Consider the following 25,100-nt stretch of genomic DNA (forward strand, 5'->3'; position numbering starts at 1 on the left):
ACCATTCACGCAATCACAACATTTCACCTACCTAATAACAGCTTCCCAATTGAATAATATTCAACTTGGGTTGCCTTTTCTCTCTCCATATGAAAATTAAAGAGAGAAAATAGAGAATATAGAGAAAGCTAATCTTCTCCTTCTCTTTAGAAAATGGAGTTTTCCTTAAAAAGGTATGTGATTGTGACGTGGTTTTCCTTGTCTTTGAACGATATGCTGTGCAGTTATCAATAGCTATCAAGTGAGTTTCTCTTGCCTTTTCAAAGTTCAGTCCCAGAGAGAGAGAGAGAGATTCCTGTTTGGTTGTTCGACTGGTATGAAATTCTCCCGACAGATCTCTTTTGACTGGGGATTGTAAGCTTTACTATTTTGTTAGAGAATCTTAACCGTGATGTACCAGTGTATTGTAGTTCATACTCATGCATCGATGAACATTAATCCTGACTGTTCAAGTTCTTGGCCCACTAACGTCGGGACAACTTGCAAAAATGGCACTGATTGGTTCATGATCTTAGATTTCTTGATAAAGGTCATGAAATGGATGATTTAAAATAATAGGTCTTACCGACTCTAGTTGAACTTATGAAAATCATATGGTTATTGCAGTCTAATTACATGATTTTTAGGCTATGCAACATCACGGGCAAAGCCCATCACTTGGACGGTCTAGATTGATTTACGTGAAGAGTCCATGTAAATGGTGGATTGGTTTGCGCCAATGATCTACACTATAGGATGCAGGAGCATGGTGTTCCTATATCTCTTATGATGATTCTATATGATTTCCCAGACAGATTCTCACTTTTAACTAACAGGTTTCAGTTACACTTGAAAAAGTCACAGGCGTGAGTGAATGAGTCTTGCCTTCACACTCTAGGAGAAATGAACGTCATGCAAAGCACCATAGAGAGATTGAGACCCCTTGTGGGAATGAAGGGCTGGGATTACTGTGTCCTTTGGAAACTGAGAGATGATCAGAGGTATATTTGAAAAAAAAAAAAAAAAAGGTGGGAAAGAATTTCTAGTATTGAATGGATGTGATTATTGGTCTTACTTTCTTTCTTTCTTTCTTTCTTTTGTTTCTTCAACGTAGGTGCATTGAATGGATGGGTTGCTGTTGCGGTGGATCTGAAACTACTGAAAAAGGAGAAGAGCATCTGTTTCCAGTTTCTCCCATACTTCCTTGCAGGGATATGATGTTTCAACACCTCAGATCCAATGCATGTGATTTTCTAGCTGAATTGCCTTATTCCATGCCCTTGGATTCCGGGTATGTATATCCATCACAACCTTAGCTAAGAAATGCATATTAATCTTATGTGATCCATTTTCAGAAGCGCCATGCCCATAGATCTTCCAGAGTGGCTCTTTCGTTATTGAATGTGAACCCCTTTTTTATTATTATTATTTTACTAGCCGGCTGTTTCTTTACCAATGAAGGAAGCTTTAGGAGTTTCCTATTAGGCTGATTTTTGGGGTGTGGTCCATGTATGCTCGGTCCCATCAGATAAACAGTGTGGGATATGGAAAATGGGTCTCACTTCTAAAAACTAAGGAATGATGGTACCATTACTCCGTGATCCAAGAAAGAAAATCTCTCTGATGATAAGCTTCTAAACAGGATTCATAAGCAGGCCTTAATATCAAGTCAGCCTAAATGGAAAAACATCTCCAACATCTCTGATGTGAGCTCTCTCTCTCTCTCTCTCTCTCTCTCTCTCTCTCTCTCTTTCTCTCTCTCTCTGATTTAACATCCCTTTGTTTTACAGGAAACGGTTAGAACTAGAGTTTTAATTCCAGTGGCAGGAGGATTAGTAGAGCTGTTTGTGGCGAAACATGTAAAAACATCTCTCTCCATTACTCCTTAATTTCATAGAAATTAGAAATAGAAAAGGATTTTAATACGCATATAACCATCTCTTTCACAGTCACGCCTTTTGGGTGAAAGGAGCACCAATATCGCACGAACCTACACCATATAACACCTAAATATTACAATTACCCCATGAGGAGACGTAGAATGCAGGGCCTACTACGGACTGCTCGTCTAGCGGTATGAATGATGGATGATCCCTAGTCCAGAAAACACGCATGATATGGCTGATCATATCTATTGTATTTTGTTTCAAAATAAACTTTAAAATTTGATTTTCAAATTTTTTGGTTTCCCTCCACATTTGAATTTTTGGTGCTTTTGAGTTGTGGATTTTATCTCACATCAGATTTTCCAAAAAAAAAAAAAAAAAAATCTTCTTGTATATAAGATAGGCTTTTGCCTTGGGGCTTGAGCCCCACTCAAGGAGCATATGAATTTGTTCTTATGGGGGGTTATGCCAATAGCTATAATCTATGTAATTAACCACACACACGCATGCCGATCCGAGCCGTGTCCACGTGCGCGATGGGATAGGCTGGGAGTGGGTGTGGTGCAAGTGCGGTTGTACTTGCATGTGTCTGTGTATGGGTACTCGCAGGACTTTATTTGCGAAAATGTACTCGCACTTGCGCCTTTTCGTTATGAACCAGAGAGATGTGTCTGTTCTGGTTGGTCACACCTGTTGGGTTCAAACTCAACGAATCTAACCCTTTCAAAAGAGTGCTTAATGCACCACTTCGGAGTATATATAATGACTTCTGTTCCAGTTTCAAATATACAAAAAATCCTTTATCCTCTTATAAAACTCTCTCTGTTCTGATTTACTAGTTTATAAGTTTTTGTTGTTGTTGAGTTCATTACTGAGTCAACTCAGTAATTTTAGGTTAAACTACAAGTGGTTCGAGCTCGCGTACAGTGAGTGCACCACTGGGACCCAGTCATAGTTGTTATATCCTAAAGGTCGATTGCTCTGGAAACCTTTTGCACTTGGGATGCTATCTAAGTGGACAAACCCGATCTCAAGTCGAGTGACTCACATCACGCCTCGACTCAGTTTAATAAGTCTTCTTTCTAAGATTTTATTTTCTTTTTTTGGTTCTTGATTTTTTATATAATCTATTTAATTTAATATATATTCTAACAATCTTGAAATCGAAGTGTTGAATTACATAGACTATGTCTACCGTAACAATAAATGCTTTTATTGAGTTAGCCAAAATCGAACCGTTCACTGGACAATACTTTAAACGGTGGAAACAGAAACTAATATTCGCACTGACCACCCTTAAAGTTTCATACATTTTGTCTGAATCATTTACTATAGATCCAACAAATCAAACCGAAGCAATAGATAAAAATAATTGCAAAAATTATATTCTAAACATTTTGTCTAACGAACTATAAAATGTTTATGCTTCTTACGAATCTGCTAAAGACAGATGGACTGTTTTAGAAAAGAAGTACATATTGAAAGACGCAGGCACTAAAAAACATGCAATCGCTAATTTCCTTTATTAAGAAATGACAGATGATAAACCTGTCACTAATCAGATTTATGGTTTTCAAAATCTAGTTAATGAACTATTAACTAAAGGAATCAAGTTGGATGAAGCGTTTCTGTCAGGAGCGCTGATAGAAAAGCTACCACCATCCTAGAAAGAATATACGAATAGAATGAAACATAAAAAAGAATGGTATTTCTTTATGAACTACTATCATACACATATGAATAGAGGAGGCCAATAGAATCAGGTAAGAAAGACAAAATTGAAATGAGATAGATTCAAAGACGAATCTTGTGGAATTAAGTTGGAAAAACAATAAGAAAAATGCCAAATGTCATAACTATGGCAAATCTGGACATTTTGCAAATGAATGGATGCTAAAAAAAAGAATGCAAATAATCAATTCAAGAAAAAAGAAAATTGTTACAACTGTGGAAAACCTGAGCATCACATTAAAACCTACATGCTCAAGAAAAACAAAGATAAGCACAAGCTAATCTTATAGAAACAGTCAATGAGTCTGACATGGTAGTAGTTGTGGTGTCAGAAGTCTTCCTTATAAACAACTTGGAATGGGTATTAGATACTGATGTAACTAGGCACGTGTGTAAGGATCGTCGCATGTTTACCTCCTGCCAAGTATCAGGAAATGATGAACAAGTATTCATGGGTAATGATTGAACATCTCTAGTTGTAGGAAAAAAGAAAGTACTTCTAAAACTCACTTTTGAAAAGACTCTAATGTTTAATGATGTCCTATATGTACCTGACATTAGAAGAAACTTGGTCTCTAGTTCGCTCCTCAATAAAGTTGGTGTCAAGTTAGTATTTGATTCAGAAAATCTTGTAATGACTAATAATGAAACTTTTATTGGTAAAGGATACTGTACTGATGGTTTATTCATTGTAAATGTATCCAATGATGATAATAAGAAGACATCTAGCTCTGTTTATATCGTTGAACCTTTTTATATATGACATAGTAGATTAGGTCATGTAAATGTAGTGTTTTTTAAGAAAATAAAAAGATTAGGTTTATTACCAAATATATCTAATACATAATTCGATAAATTCGAAACATGCGTAGAATCAAAATTTATTAGAAAATCCTTTAAACGAATAGAACGATCCTCGGTTCTATTAGAGTTGATACACAGTGACCTAGGTGATTTTAAAAATCACATGTCTAGAGGTGGAAAAAGATATTATATAACTTTTGTACATAATTACTCTAGGTTCACTAGAGTCTATCTATTAAGGAATAAAGATGAATCATTAGATTTTTTTTAAGTACAAAACTGAAGTTGAAAATCAGTTAAATATAAAAATTAAAATACTTAGAACGGATAGAGGAGCTGAGTATGAATATTCTCAATTTAGAAAATTATGTGAAAAGAGTGAAATAGTTCACGAAACTATAACTCCTTATACACCAGAGCAAAACAGAGTAACAAAACATTGGAATAAAACTCTTAAGAAGATGATGGATGCTATGTTAAATAGTTTATGTTTACCCTCAAATATATGGGGAGAAACAATTTTATCTGCTTGTTATATCCTAAGTAGAATTCCTTCTAAATCTTCTAAACAAACACCTTATGAACTTTAAAAGAATCATTTTCGTAGTTATAAATATATTAAAGTGTAGGGGTGTCTTGCAAAAGTAGGATTACCTGAAACTAATAAGAAAAAATTAGACCCTAAACTACCAACTATATATTTATAGGTTATGCATAAAATAGTGTAGCCTATAGGTTTCTAATTTTAAAAACTGATGATAATATTCTAGATCCTAATACAATTATGGAAACTAGGGATGCAAAGTTCTTTGAGAACGTATTCCATATGAAATCTAAATCTATAAGATTATATGAAGTTAATAAATCAGATATTGTGTTTACTAGTAAAAGTACTTATGAGCAGGTAGTAAAAGAGATAAAACTAATAAAAAAGTACTAGAGTTAGAATGGAAACTAATCTAAGAGGTGGTTTTTTCACCTTCTTAGTAGAAGACGATCCTACAATTTATAGAAAAACAATTAACTCTCTAGATGCAACCTTTTGGAAGGAAGCAATAAGTGATGAGTTGAAATCTATTATATCTAATAATACTTGGGAACTTATAAACCTACCACCTGAAAACAAACCAATAAGCTGTAAATAAGTGTTTAGAAAGAAATTAAAATCAGATGGAACTATTGATAAGTTTAAGGCTAGGCTAGTAACAAAAGATTTTAAATAAAATGAAAGAATATATTATTTTGATACGTATTTTCCTGTAACTAGAATTATAACTATCAACGATAACCTCCATATATAAACTGATGGTACACCAGATGGACGTCAAGGTGACTTTTCTAAATGGAGATTTATAAGAAAAATATATATATAGCAACCTGACGGTTATAAGATATTAGGTAAAGAAAATAAAGTATGTAGACTAATTAAATCACTATATGATCTAAAACATACTCTTAAACAATTGTATGAAAATTTGATGGTGTTTTAAAATCAAATGGTTATCATATAATGATTAAAATAGATGTGTATATAGTAAAATTTTTAGAAATGATTATGTTATTCTATACCTTCATGTTGATGACATGCTTATTTTGGGAAAGAAGATTAAATTAGTTATTGCGAGTAAGAAATTCTTGTCATCTAAATTTGACATGAAAGACTTAGGAGAAAATAGTATAATCTTAGGAAAGATGGTATTATTATATTATCACAATCTCATTACGTTGAGAAATTATTGAGAAAGTTTAACCATTTTGACTATTTACATGTCAATACACCTTATGATTACAGTGTGACTCTTATGAAGAGTACATGTAGTAGTATGTCTTAATTAGAGTATTCAAAAATAATTGGTAGCCTTATGTATCTAACAAACTATACTAAACCAGACATAATTTTTGCAGTAGGAAGGCTAAGTAGATATACACAGAACCCTAAAAAAGACCATTGGAATGCCTTATTTAGGATTTTGAAATACCTAAAAGGAAGTATGACTTACAGTTTACATTATAATCATTATCCTGTTGTATTAGAAGGATACAATGATGCTAACTAGATTAGTGATTCAGATGAGACAAAATCCACTAGTGGATATGTTTTCACTTTGAGTGCATGCGCAGTTTCTTAGAAATATACCAAGCAGACATGTATCGATCAGTCAACTATGAAATCTGAGTTTATTGCTTTAGAAAAATCTGGATCAGAGATCCTCTGACTAAATAACTATCTAAAATATTAGTCAATGATACATCGAAGGGAATGAGGTTGAGCAAATATATAAGCTGCCAGTGTCGGCAACCTAACCTATACAAGTGGAGATTTCATGAGATAGTTTTAATAGGTAAACAACATGACATGAGGTAGACGATTGCACTGAGTTATATGAGCCCCTTATATGATGTACGGTGCGAGCAACAACGCAGAAGGATGAGTTTTTTTGAACTCTTAATGGATCCATAGCCATATATTTGGTGGTATATATAGTTACTGCATATACTTGATAGAATTTACCTATATAGGTGTAGAGGTGGAGGCCATTTCTTATGAGAATTTAGGCAAATTCTCTATAACACTCATGAAATCCAAATAATGGCATATGATCAGAACGCACCGATCCGTAGAATTACTTACAGAGTAAGAGTTGTGTGAGTTGCATGTGCTTGTGATTTACATTAAAAAGATTCAGGTTCAAGACTATGGTGTTACTTGATTTTTGTAGGCTTGTCTTGTTTATTCTAATGTCGGTTCAAGTCTATAGTAACATCGCAACTATTGCACAATTATTACGTTTTAACCCAAAAGATTTTTCATTTTAAAACATGTGGGGAATTGTTATATTTTGTTTCAAAATAAACATTAAAATTTGATTTTCAAATTTTTTGGTGCTTTTGGTTTATGGGTTTTGTCCCAATTCTGATTTAATAGGCTTTTTGCCTTGGGGCTTGAGCTCTATTTAGAAGGCATGTGAATTTGGTCCTGTGGGAGGGCAATGCTAATAGATCTAATCTATGTCGTTGACCATACATGAGTGCATGCACACCGAGCCGAGCCATGTTGTGCCGAGCCGAGCCAAGTCCGAGTCGAAGTCTGTGTACATGTCCCTATCTGTGTGGGTGTGCACGACGGGACAAGCTGGGCTGGGCGTGGGTGCCAGTGCGAGTGCGAGTGTACTCGTGTGTGCGTGTGTGTGTGGGTACTTGCGGAACTTTATTTGCGAGAGTGTACTCACACTCACGCCTTTTCGTTTTAAACCAGAGAGATGTGTCTGTTGCGGTTGGTCGCACCTGTTGGGTTTAAACCCAACGAACCTAACCTATTCAAAAGGGTGCTTAATGCACCGCTTAGGAGTCTATATAAGGACTTCTGTTCCTGTTTCAAATATACGAAAAATCATTTCTCCTCTTATAAAACTCTATTTGTTCTGGTTTACTTGTTTATAAGTTTTTATTGTTGGCGAGTTCATTATTGAGTCAACTCAGCAATTTCGGGTAAAACTGCAACTGATTCGAGCCCGCATACAGTGAGTGCACCATTGGGACCAAGTTATAGTCGTTATATCCTAGAGGTCAATTGCTCTAGAAACCTATTGCATTTGGGACACTGTCCAAAGGGAGCAAATTCGATTTCAAGCCGAGCGACTCATGTCACGCCTCAACTCAATTTAATAATTCTTCTTTCTCATATTTTATTTTCTTTGTTTTGTTCTCGATTTTTTATATAATATATTTAATTCAACATATATTCCAACAATATTTTGTTGGTTGGAGGACTTCTGCCTTTTGAATGTCAACCGTTGATCTACTTTTCCTTGACCATCTATTTTCCTCTCTTCCATTCAAATGGTTAAGACCATCCTTCCTGTGGAGTTTTCGGTCTGGAGCTCTTCCATGATAAGACCCGCAAAGTGAGCAGTCCAGATGTACCCACGTGTAAATTGCATCATCTAAGTGCCGGCGGATATTTCAGTCTTGCATTTCAATGTGGTTTAGGATTCATCTTTTCGTGATTGTAATATAATACATTTTGATTAGTATCCCGAGCGAAAATAATCTTTTCATGCCTGTTTTTTTTTATAATATATTAATCATAGTCTTTTCCCAGAAAAACCCCTCTCCTTCTTTTATACAACAAAAAAGTACCCTATGTACTCGACATATTTGTAAATAACTAACCACAATTCTTTCTGTATTCAATAAAAAAACCCTTAAAGTGGGCCATAACATACAAAGGACATTTTAATTTTTTGCCATTCATTTGTTTCAATATGCTGTGGCCCATGTAAGGTGTAAGATGGCATGATTTTCATGCAAAAGATCATAATACGGTAGCACATCACACACCTATCGTATTATGACAAATGAGCCGTGGATGTGTATAGGTCCCACAGGCGTATGGAAATAGCAAACCATTTCCTTTAAATAGGGATCAAATCAATACTTCACATATAACCTAGCGTGTGTTAACTGAAAACAGAATGGCTAGGCGTGGGTTGGGTTGACCTGATTTCAAGAAGGCCCAATACACAAGACCCTACCGGAATTTCAACCCAAGGTCCCTAATCCGAACCTAACCCAAAATTTATAAAATAAAGATAAGAAAAAAAAAAGAAAAAAAAAAGAAAAAAAAAGTAGGGGATTGTTTACAAGTACAGTAAGTACAAGGGTTTTTGGTTGCATAGTGAAATGAAGGGGGTTTTATGTGAAAAATAAAAAATAAAAATAAAAAGAAGAAGAACTCTCCAAGTACATAAATAAAGCAAATACACCTGATATTACAGGTACATGAAGATCAACACATAATAGAATTCGTTATGGCACAGTTCAACCACTCATGGGAGCAAGAAGCCATGATTGTAAGGAATATTACGGACACCAACTTCCATGATCAATTGCTTGATCGTGAGATCAATGGCCCACATTTAACTGATGGATACCCAGCCGAGAATCCGATTGGTCACCAGCCTAAACCCTTTTCGGCCATCGGCTATGATCCAAAGAACACCGATCATTTTCAGCCGTGGATCCCTCCAGCCACTGATAATTTGAACTTGACATGGGATCTCTCAGCTGACCAGATCCGTCTTTGCAATTCGCCGACGAATATCTTTGGAGGGCAACCGTTCCCTCCTTCCGATAGCCGGCACAAGAATGCCATATTCTTTGAGGGATCAACAGACTCAATCCTTTCAGACAAGCCACCGTCTTTTAATCCGGGTACTGATCATGGGTTCCCGGAGATTGTAGCTTTGCAGCAGTCACTTAGGACCACTGCTTCCAACCTGCATCCATCGATCCCAGAATCTTCCGTATCTAAAGAACTGGGGCATGAGAAGGATTCAATCAAACAGGAGATGGGCCGCGGCGACTCAATCTCAGATTGTAGCGACCAGGTGGAGGATGACGACGATCACAAGACTGTAGGGCGGTCAGGGAGGAGACACCAAGCAAAGAACCTTCTAGCGGAGAGGAGGAGAAGGAAGAAGCTCAACGATCGGCTCTTTGCTTTACGTTCTTTGGTCCCCAAGATTACCAAGGTGATCATCACCACCACCATCATTATCATAAGCATCATCATTACCGTTAAATATACTAATGTCTTATTATATTTGACGATTTCAAGATGGATAGGGCAGCGATCCTTGGAGATGCAATTGAATTTGTGAAGGAGTTGCAGAAGCAGGTGAAGGATCTCCAGGATGAACTTGAGGAAACGCCAGATGAAGGTAGAAATCAAAACGGCAACAAGGATAATCTCCAACTGGAGATTCTGAATCAGAATCCGATTAGTCATGGCGATGGGGAATCCTCACACGGGTTGAGGATGGAAATGGCAGATCATGGAAACAGATGCTCCTCGAGTAATAAGACGGGTGACCCTATGAAGCAAAATCACGATTCATTAAGCATTGACGACAAGACACAACAGATGGAGGTTCGTAGTTCATACTCACCTCATTCACATCTTTTCTTTTATGTCGAGTAAAGATTATTGTGGCGATTTTGTGCACTATCAAATTGAATTGCAAAAACTATTTCAATTAAGCGAGAATCACCAAATCATGATTACGGTCTTTGGTATTCATACTGAGAAGTAGACCTCAAATTCTAATTACATTATGTTTTAGTCCAACTCAGAAATCAATTTCAAGCCACTTAAATAAATAAATAAATCAATTATCGCAATTCAATTGAGTAGTGAATGGAAACGCACCAACTTCAGAGGAAATGGATTTTTACTACAATTTTTTTCACGGACTCCACGGATTAAAAATCTGTGCAAGGTGACTTGGATGGGCAAAAATGTGAAAATTCCTAATTTGTTAGTTTATTCTGAAAGTAATGTAAATGAGAATTGTGTGCTCACATGGTACGTGTATGCCATCTAATCCGACCATCTGATGAACCCCACCATAATGATCAAATGAACAAAAATATCATAGATCTGATCATAAGGTGTGCCACACCATAAAATACAACATACAATACCACAAAACATTCAAATTCATGTGCAGCCCGTATAAAGACTTGATCAGCCAGATTTTCTATTCGGGTGATCATCATCCTAAGGTGCATATTTTGGATGGGTTGAATGTCATAAACATACCACATGGGCCTGCAATTCTAGAATTAACAACCACAACTTCTTTTTTTTCACAATTTCACCAAGGAATTTCTTTTTTGTCCAGGCCTTATTTGGTAAAATCTGATTTTCTGAGAAATTGTGTGAAAAATACCGAAATAGAAAATATTATCGCATGCTGTTTATTTTTCTAATCCTTTTCTTTCTTTCTTTTTTTTTCATTTAAAAAATAATTAAAAAAAAAAAAATTATTATACTATGTATGTAGGTACAAGTGGAAGTGAGCCAGGTAGAGGGAAACGGATTCTTCCTAAAGTTCGTCTGCGAGCACAAGCCTGGAGGGTTTGTGAGGTTGATGGAGGCAATGAATTCACTAGGCCTTGAAGTCACCAATGCCAATGTCACCACCTTCAGAGGCCTGGTTTTGAATGTCTTCAAAGTGGAGGTGAGATGGAAGACCTTCTCAAATTTGATTTTGTCTACATTTGGATGCCCAATCGAATTCATTGCAATAATTTCAGTTCAATATAGGAGTAACCCCCAAAATCACAATTCCGATATCATCAAGTCCAACTTGAAAAAAAAAGAAGAAAATTGTGATTAGAGGTTGGTCATCACAAAGAATTAAATTGATCTGAACTCCATTTTAGGTCACCTCTTTCATTAGAGGCGGGATCCAATAAAAAAAACATGTTGGGCCCACTGTGATGATTTTATGACATCCAATCCATCCTTCATGTGCGGTCCCTCCTATCCTCTTCGGATCCCCCAATCTCCATTGATCCCAAGTTCATCCGGGCCACTCCATGTAAAATCATTCATAAAACCTATAAAATCAAGCGTTTCGGCCCACCTGAGTTTCAGAATATTCTGAATTTTTTGGGTGTCCACTATTTCCTGTTGGATTCATCTTCCAGATGAATTAGGTGGCATACAAAAGAAACACAATGTGCCCACATCGAATCTGGAAGGATTTTAATGGTCGCCGTGCCATCCCAATTGTTCCATTTGGTGTGGCCCACCCGAGTTTTGCATCGCCCAGATGTTTGGGTCCCAAGCCGAAGGTCAGCAGAAACATGTGATGAATAGTCTAAAAATCAGTAAAACATCACAGAGGACTACACATTGATATTTGTACGTTAAGCTTATTCTAGATATGTTTGTATATTGGATGTGATGTGACTATACTATTGCAGCATGATTTTATGAAGCATCTAAATGGACTATTAGTCATCGAACTACCATTCTCGTATCCCATTGACGGCCGGCCCTCCTAACAAAAGTCATTTTGTGCCACAGAAAAGGGGTAATGAAGTGGTTCAAGCTGACCAAGTGAGGGATTCATTACTGGAGCTAACACGCAATCCAAATGGAGGGTGGTCGGAGCCTGCAAATGTATCGGAAAACGGTGCCACTGATCATCGTCATCAACCCAGCAACATCACCAGCATCATCACCTTCACATGAATTCCCATCTTCACCACCTCCACCACCAACCATAACTCTTTAAACTTCCAAGTGAAAGTTACGCTGAGACTTCTATCAGTTTATCAGTCTTGAATGGTTAGTTTTAAGTGATGTTATTATTACTGTTTTCTTCTCTTTTTCTTTTTCTTTAGTTTTTTTTCAAAGATGAGCAAGATATTTTAAGTGAATTTTTTTTTTTTTTCTCAGGAGGTTTTACAGACTGTTGGAAAAAAAAAAAAAAAACACCATAAGTGTTTTCTAATTTGTTTATGATATGAAAAATCCAGGGGGATTTTCAAAAAGAATTCTCGGGTGAACGAATGGTTGGTAAAATGACCAAATAGTGATTGATTTATTTTTATTTTTTCAGTGGTATGGTAAGCATTGTGGGCCGACATGGTTTTTGTATGACATCGAGGCTTTCCCGAAAAAGGTGCAGCTTACCATAGTAATTAAATGCCTAAACAATTTGGCTGATCCAAATATCAGGTGGCTACCCGTGCAATTGGAGGATTCCTGGAGTGATGTAATTGTGAACGCTAAAAAATAGCTAGCAGGTGGCCCTACTGGATCATTGATAATTACACATGTGGAGGATGTTTATATAATAGAGTAATAAATATAGGATTGGGCACACTTGGATTTTTTATGTGACAGGATTCAAAATTTTGGCAAATCTATATCTTTCTAAAGGTTAATAGAATGATTCGTTTTAGTATTTCGAGCACTTTGGGAGTCGCTACTAAACAGAATAATGTTTCGCAATCCATAGTTGGCTAGAATCCATATAATCAACTGTAGAACAATGACTCCGAAGAATTCTCGACTCGAGTGACTCTCTAGTTGATCTGTGCCATAGATTCTAAGTATGATCCCCAGTTACAAAAAAGGAAAGGGATAGGCAATTTTTTCCACTTGTGCAAAAGCATAGTCTCTACTTTACGTGATTTTATGGCTTTTCAAAAAAAATGGCCAAATTTCAGCATTATCGTATTAATAAAAAGAAAATCGATAAGGAGGATTGCAGAAGTAAAATATAAGTAAAAGATAAGTGTGTATACTGGTCGGGTGCTTGGATTGTATAGACTGGAATGTAAGTTGATTGAGATATGACAAGGAAAAGCGGAGACCCAATATCTTTTTATGCAAAAGAGATAGTTGAATATCCTCGATCTCAACCCTACTCTATTAACTTTGGCATTATCTCGGATTTTGACTTCTCAATTAAAAGAGACAGATAAAATAGAGGCCTCAAACAACTCTTGACATATACTAGGAAAAATGGTTGAAATGTTTTGAAGAAGGAAAAAGACGGAAGGCTGTAAGATTCTATAGAGCTTTCTAGCTCTCACCTTTACTAAAAGTTAGAGTAATTTTCTCTACCTATAGCTCTCCCTTACTCCCTTTTCACTCTACTTTCTCACCCCTCTCCGCTCTCTGTCTTGTCTCTTTGGTGCGAGGATCCTTTTAAATAGGAATTTGTGAGATGCTCTGTTGGTGACACTTAAGGGTTTAGGAGGTAGGTTCAGTTTTATCGAAATAAAACCAAGTATTGTAAGGTAGGCTTGGAGTTACCTTCGGCAAAACCGAAGTAAAGTGGCTAAGGCTATGGGGTTATGATTGGTCCCATACATTAAATGAGTAAATCGGCCATTCAATGGTTGGTTTTGGACCAAAATTGTCCATGTCATGGTTGGTTTTAACCAAAACTGGCAATGTTATAGCTGGTTTTAGAACCAGCCATCTAGTGCCCAATTTTGTCCAAAATCGAACATTATATGGCTGGTGTTCATGTGGGTGTGCTACGTTTTGGCGGTGGTCGATCTAATATGAGAAATATCTTCATTGTGTGATTTCGCAGTACATGCGCTTTGATTTAAGGCCCAAACTTAAGTCAGTGAGTAGGATTAACTGGTCAAAGTGTCGTGTTAACAAATGCCCCCCTTTGGTAGTGGTTAAGGTAAATTTAAATGCCAAAGCAAGTGGATACCCCACCTTCTGGGTAAGAAATAGACGCGGTTTGGCCTATTCCAACGAGAGCATTATTATCAAAATACTCACCTGGTCAAAGATTAACTCAGGTGTCTCCTGAAGGTTGGGGAAAATGTTGTGATTTGTCCTTACACTTTTTTGCAACTTTATAGGGCATCAAATTGCAACCCTTTCACATTGTGATCGGCATTTATTCATCGAGTGTGTTTGTCAGTCTGGATTGTTGATGGTTAGAGCCTCTGAACTTTTTGTAGCCTTACAGGATAACATGCTTTAATTTGGAAAGTTATTTCTCAATGCTGCATGATCCCTTAGGATTGCTTGTAAGAAAAGTTATTTGTAATGGGCAATTGTCTACACATTTTATGGCTTTACGAATCTCCCACGTTATAAATGTGTTAAGCTTACAAGTATCCCGGGCTAGAGTCACCCGAATTATACTTTTGCCACTCAAGCTTTTAATTTTGATACTTAGGTTGTAATAGCCTTTTTTATGACTTGAAGTGCGGCTGTGATAACTCACACATAATCATCTTGTATTTCAGGATGATCGAGTTAACACTGAAGTTTAGGCCAGCCACCCCATGTTTCACTTATGATCTTAAAGAAAATCGATGAGTTTGAGAAAACCAACATTAACTGTTTATGTTATTCTCATTTCCACTGGGAAGTATGAAAGATTGCCCAATGCCTGGGATGACACATTGATTATATTTTTAAACTTTTTAAAAGTTTCAATTTTTATTTTTATTTTTGGTTTGCTTTTTGAGAAAGAATCCCACCTTTAGAAGATTGTTCCATTAGATTTTTATTGAGAAATATTTTTTAATGGCTTTTCTAAGCCATTTATTTTAAAAATATCCACCCGATCGATCTTGTGGGTGAGCTGTCAAGAAGTTTTTCTCTTATATTTAGCCCTCTTTTTTAGATTTTTAATGAGTCTGACTCATTCTTGTTGCCACTTGGTATTGCAATGTTTACGATCAGATATATATATATATATATATATATATATATATAGCCCAATGCTCACTTTCACACCAGTTCTAATGAGTTCTCTCGAGAACCTTTTTAGAACTCATCTCTCGTGGTATGATCCCAAAATTTGAACCATCCATGTGATACAACACTTTATAAAACCCCTAGGACCCAACTTTTACCCTAATCTAATACTCGGGTGGGCCATGGCAGAAGGAAATAGTTTCCTCCCTTGGTTTGCCTTTCTTTTGATATGGCGAACTGGTGCCCTACTGATATATATATATATATATATATATATATGAAAATTTCAAAAATAAACTTAACCTATTGTCTCAAAATCTAGTAGATGCGATCAAGATGAACTTTTATTTAAGGGTGCTTTCGTACCTACTGAGAGAAAGAGATCGCTTAATTTAGAGGGTTGAGGAGTTGGAGTAAGGGAGCGTGACTCACCTAGGTAGCAGGCTGCGGTTATTGTTGATTATGTACTTCAGAGAAGGGATGCTTAAGTCATGCAACCTATAGAGATGGATTGATTTATTATTATTATTTTTTGTATTTATTTATATACATGCATGTGCACCTTTTTATTTTTATTTTTTAAAAGAAAATATAAATATCGTGGAAGAAATGAAATGAAAAAGCTTTTGTGTCAGTCCGTCTGTATGATTCGGGGTTTAGATTTCAATGCTTTGGATTATTGGGATCTTGACCATTTTTTTTTCTTCGACTCTTCAAGGGGTTATGATATCTTTGAGGAGTGTTTAAGGGAAGTTCTATCTAAAGTTTGATCATGATTGAAGGATCTGGAAACATCGTGACTTCCACAACTGCCTTACTTGAACTATGCCTTTCTGGATTTATTTTCCTTTTTTTACTTTTTCTAACTAAATTTCCTCATTTTGCCCTTTCAGATTTTCGTCATTGAAAGTACGGGATATGTATGTCCCGTGGGGGGGGCGTTGTGGGGTGTTAGAACAATACAAAATATTTCGATATAATGCAAAATAATAAAACAAATACTCTCATTACCGAAAAATAAAATAAAATTTGACCAATGTCGACGGACGTGTAGTGCTTTTCCCGATGGCTTCTAGCCATCGGCGGCGATTCATAATAAGTCCGCGAAACCATCAAGTAATTAAACCTTGATTGCAAGTGCACTAAAAACTAGTGTTATATGAGGCCCACTCTAATATATGTGTTTTATCTAAGTTGTCCATCCATTTTTAAAGCTCAATTTAGGGGATGAACCAAAAAAGGAGGCAGATCGAAGGCCCAAGTGGACCACACCATAGAAAACAATAGAAATTAGGCGTCTACCATTAATACGTGGTGTGTTCCACTCAAAGCTTCGATCTACCTCCTTTTTGGAATCATGTCATTAAATGAATGGTAGAAATGGATCAACAGAGTGCATAAACAAAATATATCATAGTGGGCTTCATGAGCCCCTGATTGGATCGTCCTTATGTGGCTCCATGTGGGGTGGGAAGATGTTGATTGGGTACTGATAGCGTCAGTGGCTATTGACATGTTCCATGGGCCCCACATAATATATGTGTTCTATCTAAGCCGTCTATTTACTTTTTCATATCATTATAGATATTAATACAAAAAATGAGGGAGATCCAAATCTCAAGTGGACCACACCACAAGAAAATTGTAGAGATTGAAAGCCCCCCATTAAAAACTTCCCAAAGTTCACTATAATGTTTATTTGTTTGATCATATCACGCACACCAGGATGAAGAGAGAACACAAATATTAGATTAATCCAAAACTTTTGTGGCACCTAAAAAGTTTTTAACGATGAATGTTCAATCACCACTCTTTCTTTCTGTGTGGTTGATACGAGATTTATTTCTACCTAATTTTTATGCTCATGCCATAAAATATTCTAGAAAAATGGATGGATGACATGGATAAGACACATACATCATGATGGGGCCACAGAACACCGTCAATAGACACCTCACTAATCCTCGCCCACAGCCCATTGTGCACCTAATTCGGATGTGGGACCCATTATGAGATATGAGTTATATTCAAACTGTCCATCCACTTTATGACTTAGTCATAATACATGTTCCAAAAAATAAGACATCCAAAAATTAAGTGGACCAAACTGTAAAAATAATGGAGGATTGAACGCCTGCCATTGAAACCCTTTCGGGGGTCACATAAATTTTGGATCAATATGATTTTTGTTTTTTCTCTTCATCTAGGTCTGTGTAACCTTATGAATAGATGGTATGGAAAGTAAACGTTATGCTATGCCCTATGAATATTTTAACGGTCAGAATCATTGTCGCATTGATATTTGTGGTGTAGTCCAGTTGAGCTTTGGAAATTACTCAATTTTGGGGTCGAAATCTAAAATGATATCTCCAAATTTATGAACGATGTAGATATGCCCATTTAACTTTGATATCCTTTGAACTGTTTGTATAACTCAGAGCTAAAGGAGCATCAGCGTTCGAAGAGTCGTGTTAAGTTCCCGCGCAAGGATTGTGTTGGGCCCACTGCAATGTTTGTAAGAAATCTAACCCATCCATCCATTTTTTGAGCTCATTTTAGTACATTAGACCAAAAATTATATGGATCCAAAATTCAAATGGGCCACACGAGAGGAAAGAATGGGGATTTACTGACCACCATTGAAACATTTCAATGGTCACAAAAGATTTGTATCGGTCTAAGTTTTTGGTCTTTTTAATTCATCCCAGTGAAAATGACCTTATAAACGGTTTGGATGGCATATAAACATCAAGGTGGGAGGTTTCAACGGTAGACATTCCTTTCCTCATTGTTTCATCTCCTATGGCCCACTTGAGTCTTGGATTCTCCTAATTTTTGTTCGAGTGTTCTAAAATGAGCTCGAAAAATGAATGGACGGGTTAGATTTCTAATCAACATCACGGTGGACCCCAGTTTTAATCCCTACGTAGGAACTTCCCAGAGCCAATCCTCTCTCTCTCTCTCTCTCTCTCTCTCCCTCTGAAGCTCGGTTGGAGACATTCATGAACGTGAGGTATCTCTCTCTCTCTCTCAATGCCGATTTAGGAATTTGGAGATTTAGTAATTTATGGATTCCCGATTCGATGTGGACCCTCATTTAGGGATTTGGGGATTTTAGGGTTTTTCAGATTTGAATATGGACCCCAAATTGGGGTTTTTTTTTTTTTATGGCTGTCCATATTCTTTTTTATCTTTCCATATTCATACTATAGGCATGTGGAATACATGACTTAATGGAATAGGAATATAGTATATATGACTTACTGTGTGAAAGACAATGCTATTATGCAACTCTCTTTGTAGGATTTCTATGAAGTGTTTTCCCAGCTGTACCCTTGGCAGATATTTATGTTGATTGTGACCGTTTATTCAGGGTGAATTACAGATTTCATATTACATTTAGGGTGCATTTGGATGCATTATCAACTTGAATTGTAGTTATATCTCAAAGAAGTGAAGATGACCAAATTGTATTTCATCCCGTAGCATTCAAATTGAAGGTCTGTGCTTCAAATTGCAATTGCATTAGTTTCAAGGTGGAACTGGAAAATAGCGCATATGCTATTTGCCAACTACTTCTCACTATGAATGCTAAGGTTTCATCATTATTTTTTTGTCACTTCCTCTTGGCTAAACTGAATTCTTTAGGACTGAAATTACAAAATCTGTGGGTAATCTGTGGGTACTGTTGGTAAGATGTAGTGAAAGATCTGTGGAGGATGCTGATGTTGTCTATGCAAGTATTTAACATGCTGAGAAAGAAACATGAGGGAGCCAAGGAGATATTGGTTCGTTCAAGCCTAGAGAAGGATTCTTTTTGAGTTTTTTGTCTCTAACAGCAACTAGCAGGTGCTAGAATACTGTTAATGTCGCTTGAAATCTAGGAAAACATATATTCTTAGGTTCTCAAAAAAATGCAAAAAGCAAAGTAGAATGGGCTAGTAATGCCAAGTCATATTAGAAGTTACTTTGTCTTGATTTGTCTTCATATTCTGTGGTGACTATTAAATGATGGAAATTGGACCTTTTTCTGTTTTGGCAGTTTCTTCATAAGAATCTGAAAGCATTTGGGAAGAGTGTAGTTTTCTATGAATTTTCTTAGCTCTGCATGAGATTAGATAAATTCAAGAGGGAGAGATGGAAGCAACAACTCAGAAGAGTACTGAGAGAGTTGTATCACAAAGAGCATTGCAAATGAGTAGCTCTTCTCCTTGTAAGATTTGAAAATCCCTAATTGTTACTACATGCAGTATTTTTAAATGCAAGTTGTTTCATATGCTTGTTACCTTCTTTGTCATCAGAATGGAAAATGCACCCTTCCTAGCCATTTGTCTGTTGGAGTAAAGTGATTTGATCACCTGGATCCTTGTTGTGGATCGAATTAAGCTAATGACAATTCCTGAGATTCATCAACATCCATGGTTCCAACATCATCTTCCTGGCTACTTAGCTGTTCTTACAATAGATGTGTTGCAAAGAGTGAAACAGGTACTACACTTTCTTGCCACTTGATGCATTATGTAACATGGGTTCTGATGTAGAGCGGGTCGCGGACAGTTTCATGGCCAAGATGGATCAGAAAAGGCCCGGTCGGCGACAGAAGTGATCCGGACCATCAGACCTTAGATCGGGCATATCTCGCAATCCGGAATGAGTTATCTGACGTAAAATATATGATTTTGGGGTAGAACGAGCTACTTTAGCCAACCAACCCTGCTATGCCGAGTTGCGATGCCCGGAATTGCAAAAAACCCCTTGATTGACAGTCGTTTCCTTGTTTTAATTTTGTTTTTACTATAAATAGTAAGTTTTAGTTTGATTATAACTCTTCATCCATTGGGCTTTAGGAGTTGTGTCCAACATGAAAAGAGCTTAGAAAAATTAGGAGAACGGTTTGGTGAAGTCAAATAGGACACTTACTATTTTTGGCCGGAAACCTTGCGTACTAGTAGACATCACGACCGTCTATAAATAATAAGTTTATTATTTATAGTAAGTCATGAACTCTAGGAGTTTTAGTTGTAGTTTGATTCTGATTTCTTTCTCCTTGCTTGGTATCCCTATTTAAAGGGTTGTGAACTCGTTTTTAGGCATTGATCAATCAATTTCAATTTTATTAGAATTTATTTCTATTTTCTTACTTTCTTTCCTAGTGGATTCGAGAAGTCTCTGTGAGGAGTCCAAAGAAGTTCCGAGGATTCGAAACAGTTATCCTCTTGAGGAAGAAGGTGCTTGATGCATTATGTAACATGGGTTACCCTCTGATGTGTGTACGTTGTAACTTCCCAAATGATAGGTGACTGAGATGGTCACCAGTAATCGTAATAGAAAGAGTAGCCCAACCTTTCCATAAGTCGTTCTTTTTTCTTTATTCTTCAGTAATTATAGTTGCGTCAAGTATTTCATTCCCAATGGAGTTCTATTCATAGGCATCAATACTCACATGCTTGCATTGGTTCACATCAGACTCTATTTCTTTTGCAGATCAAAGCATACATCTTTTGCTCAATCAGTCTATACCCTGAATGCTGTAATTTCATCTCATAAGGGCAATAAAGCCTTTACGAGATGATGGTCTTAAATATCATGGCTTTTGAAGAACTGTGGTATGATCTTTGTACTTAAATGGACTTGGATGTTGTATTTCAGAGGAAGATGTTCTTTAAAAATCTAGTGGGGTCATAATACAATACCAACTGCAGGTTTGTTTTAGCGAAGATAGGGCATTTGATCTGAATGATTGTCGGAAGAGGATTCCTAAAAGCTAGGACAAGGATACGATGATGATTGATTAATTCACAACTTATTCAAGAATGATTATATATAGTTTATGAAAAGTCAAAAAAGAAAAAAGAATAAAAAGGAAAACACTTGTTTTAAAAAACCAAAGATTTTTTTTCTTTCTTAAGAATCTTGAATCTCTTCCAAAAATTTTGAATCAAGTCTAATTGCAGTGTTGATTTTTTTTCCTGCATCTGATAATATCTTCATTTATTATTATTATTATTTATGGACATTGCTTTTTTACTTTGAATTTCCCTTTACTTATATATCTTTGTTGAGCTTTGCTAAGCGCATATGCGTGGGCAATAAAGATCATGTACATTGGCACGATAGGTCTGAGGTCCCAATGCATTATGTCTTATTGGTCCTTATGCACCACTTCATAAAAGTTTATTAACTATTGTGCTATTGAAGTTCTCTGTATATATAAAAAAAATAGTTGTGTTTAACGGAGGATGTAGATTCACCTCCACATTACCTATAAAATTGGCTTCTCAAAAGATATAATTTAACCATGCATAATTTAGTTCGATTTGCATAATTAAGAGTATTTACCTTTTCCATGAGATTTTCTTCTACACGGGAAGCATTCTAAGCTTCTGAATTACATTTTCCAATTGCTCTGAAATGCTCGCTATACTTATTTTAAGCATCAATCTTTGTTTCTGCAAATGAAATGTGTGCAAGCTAACTTGAAATATGTGCGAATACATTGCATGGAATGATGAGCAAATGCAAATATAATTGACAGTTCCCATCAATGAACATAACACCATTTTACATATTTGAAATGTGTTTGTTGTTGGTGTGTTCCATTTTGCATAACACCATTAACTTGTGCCTTGATGTATTTGTTTCTATCATTCTTTTTTGAAAGATAACAATGAATTTATTAAAAGACATGCCAAGATAGCACAAAATTACAAACTAAAAAGGAAATCAACAATCCCTTGAACCATTGTTTGCAAATTGTTGCTTGTTAGGTGACCTTTGCCTCACCTTTGTTTGTAGGTCAGCTTGGACGTTTTCAAGACGAAGGAAATTAGGATTGATAGGTGCAGTTCTATTTTTTTACTTTTGGTTATGTAAGTGCAGCTTTGAACTATTGTATTTCCAAATGTGGAAAAGGTGGGTGTTTCCAGTGTTTAAATTGTCGGCGATATTATAGAAATATCGCCGATAATATTGTTGTCGCTACACTGGCGACACCGAAACCCCAAAGTTTCATTGCTCTACAAAATATCGGCAAAATTTTTGTTCTTGTTGATGATTCAGATTCTCACCGAAAATATCGACTATATTCTTATGTAAATACGTAAAAATTGGAAAAAAGTTAACAAAAAGAAAATCTTTGATTTCGGTAATACCTGGTTATAGGAACTCGGAAGAAGAGAATTTAACATCAATTGATAGTTCCCTGTTTGATAGAGGTAAGAAAAATATCAAAATTTCCCTTTTCTTCTTTTAATTGGAAGACTTTCACATGATGGATGATTTCAGCAAAAAATCTGAGATTTTGGGGATTTCTTCCCGATTTGGGTTGGATTCAGGGTTTTGAATCCCTAAGTCAAAAAATTTCCCTTTCTGAGATGGGAGAGTTTTCAGTCTAAATGAAAACTCCCTTTCGAAAATCCCCCTTTCTTCGGCAAAATTCTCTCCCATGTAAATGGTTTTTTAAGCTTCGAAGGGTGGAAGCCGATTGCATACTGATATACTCAGTATGCTTTATTCTACCAAGTAAACTCTCTTGGGCCCACCTTGAATGTATGTGATTTATCCACGCCGTCCATCCTTTTTTCCAACTCATTTTACGGCCTAAACCCAAAATCAAAGCATATCCAAAGCTCCAATGGACCACACCACAAGAAATAGTGAGAATAATGATTTCCATCGTTGAAACCTTCCTAGGGCCCACAATGATGTTTATTTGTCATCAAACCTTTTTATAAGGATACAAAGGCAAGGATGAATGGATAACACAAATATCAGCTTGATTCAAAATTTCTGTGGCCCTGAAGAAGTTTCAATGGTAGGTGTTTAATTCACATTGTTTCCTATGGTGTGGTCCACTTAGGGTTTTGATATGTTTAATTCTTGGCATGTATCCATAAAATTTCCTTCAAAAAAGGATGGACGGTTTGGATAAGACATCCAAATCATGTTGGTCCCCACAGAATTTGCACTATCATATGCCTAGTATGCAATTTGTTTCTTAAGGTAAGTGGATTAGGTGTTACGTTGGTAATACTTTAGTGAGAGTTACCCTTAATGTGCGAGGCCCACCTTGATGCATTTTTTTTTTAATTTTTATTTTTGTATATCCACACTCTACATCAGTTTTTACCAAACATTTTATGTACTGATGCAAAATATTAAGTAGAACCAAATTTGAAAGCCCCTAAGAAGTTTTCAGTGGTAGACATTTAGTCCTCACTACTTTTTGTGGTATGGTCCACTTGAGATTCTAATTTGACTCATTTTTTTTGCTAATGCCCTAAAATGATCTTGTGAAATGAATGGACGGTGTGGATATAACACATCCATCATGGTGGGGCCAATAGAACTTGGTGACATCAACACACCAAAGAGATCGATGATGTGACACACATGCAATCCGCCTTTGATTTTGGAGCGAGACTTGGGTGAGACCTAGAACCAACGATGTGGGTGGGACCCTCATCATAGGACTCACATCTATGCATTCATTGTATATCCATGCCGTCTATCTATTTTTTTTCAAATTAAATTAGGCGTGGTCCAAAAAATAAAGCAGATATAATTTTCATGTAGACCACATCATAGGAAACAATGATTATTGGCTATTAAAAACATTATGTGGGCCATGAAAGTTTTAGATCAAATAGATATTTGTTTTTCTTTCATCTAAGGTCTGTTTGGCCTTATTAATAGGTTGGATAATCAACAAACTGTTTGCTATGGTATGGTCCACCTGAAATTGCTTCTTCATTTATTAGACCACACTCTAAGTTAGGCTGGAAAAATAGATGAACGGCATGGATATACAATGCATGCATTAAGGTGGGCTATATGTCCCACTCACATTGATGTTTTGGGGTGGCACATAAGTCGGGCGCAGCTTTAATGGGTATGTATCCATTAAAGGGGTGGAATCCCTAACCGTGGGGCTCACTGTGATGCATGTGCCTTATATCCACTCCATCTATTTGTTTTGAAACCTCATTTTAGGGCATACTCCAAAAAATCAAGCAGATCGTAATAGTAGGTGGACCGTAATATGGGTAACAGTGGTAATTGACCAATAAAATTTCTCATGGGCCATGAATGTTTTGGATTATGTTGATATTTGTGTGGTCTCTTCATCCATGTCTTTGTGACCATATCAATAGATTGGATGGCAAGTAAACATTTCGGTGGACCCCATGAAGTTTGCAGTGGTGGTGATTTAATCACGATGGTTTGTTTCATGTTGTATGGTCCACTTAATATTTGGATCTTGTTCATTTATTTATTATTATTATTATTATTATTATTATTATTATTATTATTATTATTATTTATCATGCCTTAAAAGGAGCTGTCATATTTGATGGACGGTGTGGATATAAGGCACATACATCATAGTGGGCCCTACAGTTATGTAATGCAAACTTTTTGTATTTTTTTTTTCTAATATGCAAATGTATTCTGGCTTGTCATGAAGTTTCACTGAAAAATTCCACCGTTTTCCTCATGTTATTCCCTTTTATCCCGAATTTCTAGTTATTGGTGATATTATCGGCGATAACGACATTATATCTTTATCTTTGGCCAACGAAACTTGTAGTGACACTGACAACTCGAACACTAGGTGTTTCTATCAATCAGGATGGGTGTTTGGTGGCTTCCTTTTAGTA

At 36.3% G+C, this 25,100-nt stretch overlaps 1 protein-coding gene across 1 annotated transcript; it reads left to right on the top strand.

Annotated features, from left to right (window-relative positions):
- Positions 1 to 818: 818 nt before the first annotated feature.
- Positions 819 to 12,543, top strand: LOC131229114 (transcription factor ABORTED MICROSPORES). The gene is given in 7 exon segments (XM_058224991.1): positions 819 to 980; positions 1,094 to 1,270; positions 1,622 to 1,838; positions 9,179 to 9,934; positions 10,021 to 10,332; positions 11,249 to 11,425; positions 12,280 to 12,543. Coding segments are annotated over 7 exon segments (1,905 nt in total). The 5' UTR covers positions 819 to 882; the 3' UTR covers positions 12,448 to 12,543.
- Positions 12,544 to 25,100: the final 12,557 nt, after the last annotated feature.

Source organism: Magnolia sinica, chromosome 2 (genome assembly GCF_029962835.1).
Source record: "Magnolia sinica isolate HGM2019 chromosome 2, MsV1, whole genome shotgun sequence".
NCBI classification, from domain to species: Eukaryota; Viridiplantae; Streptophyta; class Magnoliopsida; order Magnoliales; family Magnoliaceae; genus Magnolia; species Magnolia sinica.